Source organism: Hylaeus anthracinus, unplaced genomic scaffold (assembly GCF_026225885.1).
Source record: "Hylaeus anthracinus isolate JK02 unplaced genomic scaffold, UHH_iyHylAnth1.0_haploid 8149, whole genome shotgun sequence".
NCBI lineage: Eukaryota > Metazoa > Arthropoda > Insecta > Hymenoptera > Colletidae > Hylaeus > Hylaeus anthracinus.
The window spans coordinates 105-2,166 of record NW_026535567.1 but is presented as its reverse complement, the minus strand read 5'-3'; the positions used below and the strand labels follow the sequence as shown (position 1 = coordinate 2,166).

The 2,062-nt window shown below is 33.4% G+C and overlaps 1 protein-coding gene across 1 annotated transcript; it reads left to right on the top strand.

The window, feature by feature from the left end:
- Window positions 1–46: 46 nt before the first annotated feature.
- Window positions 47–1,704, top strand: LOC128896190 (uncharacterized). The gene is made up of 4 exons (XM_054159396.1): window positions 47–94; window positions 212–250; window positions 348–515; window positions 1,486–1,704. Exons 1-4 carry the CDS (start codon window positions 70–72, stop codon window positions 1,662–1,664), a joined length of 411 nt encoding a protein of 136 aa, XP_054015371.1. The 5' UTR covers window positions 47–69; the 3' UTR covers window positions 1,665–1,704.
- Window positions 1,705–2,062: the final 358 nt, after the last annotated feature.

Here is a 2,062-nt window from a genome sequence, read left to right as displayed (position 1 = left end):
GATTTTATATATATTTAACATTTCATATATTTACCTTTGTTACAGATGTTATATTATTTTCCTTCGACGATGAGCGAAAAAAAAGAAATAATTCGTAAGTATAATCACCATATTCGTAAGGTTAATTTGTGTCCTTTCGGTACACAATTGGATGTAATTAAGTAATGTAAAAGACGTTTTTTGGTTTGATTACATCTGTTTTTTCCCGCAGATGTCACACCTCCAATGGAAGTGGATTCCGTAGAGAATCGTAAGTATAACTTCAACTTTATACATCGTTCATACATTAATACGCAGGAAAACGTATGTTCATATACATATATTTCGGTTTTTTTTTTATCTTCCAGATGATCTCTACCAGGCGGAGCTAGCTGTGCTGCATCTGACGCTGCAGCGTTTAAGCAGAGAGGTGGCTGCAATGAGAGCGAGCGGGGGAGCCCCCTCAGTCACAAATATGCCCGCTGCCGCCGCCGCCGTCGCTGATCGAACAACGACGGAAACCGCACCGAAGCGAGGTAAGTGTCACATGAATACGATCAGGGTTGCTATTAATTAATTACTTTCTTCGATAATCTCCGTCCTTGATAGACAGTTAGTTGCAACCTATTTAATTAATAAATGTGGGCAAAATTTATTACAACCAATTTGATTAAAAATTAATTGATTACAAAATTATTACAACCAATTTAATTAAAAATTATTTGATTAACATTGAATTAACCAGAGTCATTCGCATGTCGTTTAATTGACGATCGAGTTTAGCGATTTTTAATCGAAGATATTCAATTGACGATTACTTTAAACAGAATTAATTGAAACCCATTTACTTGACGATTATTTTCATCAGAATGAATTCATAGCCATTTGCTTGACGATTGATTTCAGAGGAATTAATTCAAAGCCATTGAATTCTATATAAATGTCCTTTAACATTAAAGACATAAACAAATCGTCAATTAAATGACGTTGAATTAATTCCTATTGAATCAAGCGCCAATTAGATGGCTTTAAATTAACTCTGCTTACAGTAATCGTCAATTGAATATCTGCGATTATATAATCGCTCAACTCGATCGTCAATTAAACGACATGCGAATGACACTGGTTAATTCAATTTTAATCAAATCATTTTCAATTACATTCATTTAAAATATTTATTGCTTAGGTTGATTGAATTATAATTGTTTAAATTAATTATTTAACTAAATAATTTTTTAAATTACATTTATTTAAAATATTTATTGATTATATTTGTTTAAATTATTAATTATTTAACTTAAAAAATTGTAATTGATTATTCAAACCCTGCAAACGATATTTCAACCGATATCAATGACCAGCATGGTTTCATTTCATTACCTTGTATTTCCTACACATTTCTATCTGAACGTAGTTATCAATGTGCTCTTCTTCATTATGTAACGCTCCTAAGTAATTCATTACATTGTACTTATATGTTACATTGTCTGCATTTACTTTTGCCAGCACGAGGGACGCAGGCTGGACGGGTGCGTCGCGAGACCCGCGACCATCGTGGTCCCAACGTCCGCCGTGGTCAACGCGTCCATCGTGGTCACGGCGCTAGCGGCTTCGGACGCGGCGGCGGTGATCGAGGAAGAGGGTGCGGGGGATCAAGCACGCTGAATTTTTATTATTCGGGCTAACTATTTTTTTTAAAATAAAATCAACTTTAATAACAAAAAATTACTGGTCATTGATGTACTTCAGCAATGATTTTACTATTCCCGATACATCCTTTCATTGTTGGTCCCACATGTATTCCTCACGATACCATTTGCTATTTCATACTACTCATAAATATTATTATTGTTGCATGAAACCTAATGCTAAAATATTGACACTGAAAAGTGTGAAATGAAAAAATTTTTTGGAAAAAAAATATAACCGACTTCGAAAAACATTAAAATTTCAGTGAAAATTATGAAATAATTTCTAGTCCATTTCTGTAAATAGTGAACAGCTCTATACATGTAAGTGCTAAAAGTTTGACAAAACGCAGTGAAAAGTATGAAATAATTTCTAGTTCATTTCTGTGAATATT

Coding starts and splice junctions, on each gene's coding strand:
- LOC128896190 (XM_054159396.1), top strand. CDS start 70: ATGAGCGAAAAAAAAGAAATAATTC. Junction 251..347: donor AGTGGATTCCGTAGAGAATC/GTAAGTATAACT, acceptor TTTATCTTCCAG/ATGATCTCTACCAGGCGGAG. Junction 516..1,485: donor GGAAACCGCACCGAAGCGAG/GTAAGTGTCACA, acceptor TACTTTTGCCAG/CACGAGGGACGCAGGCTGGA.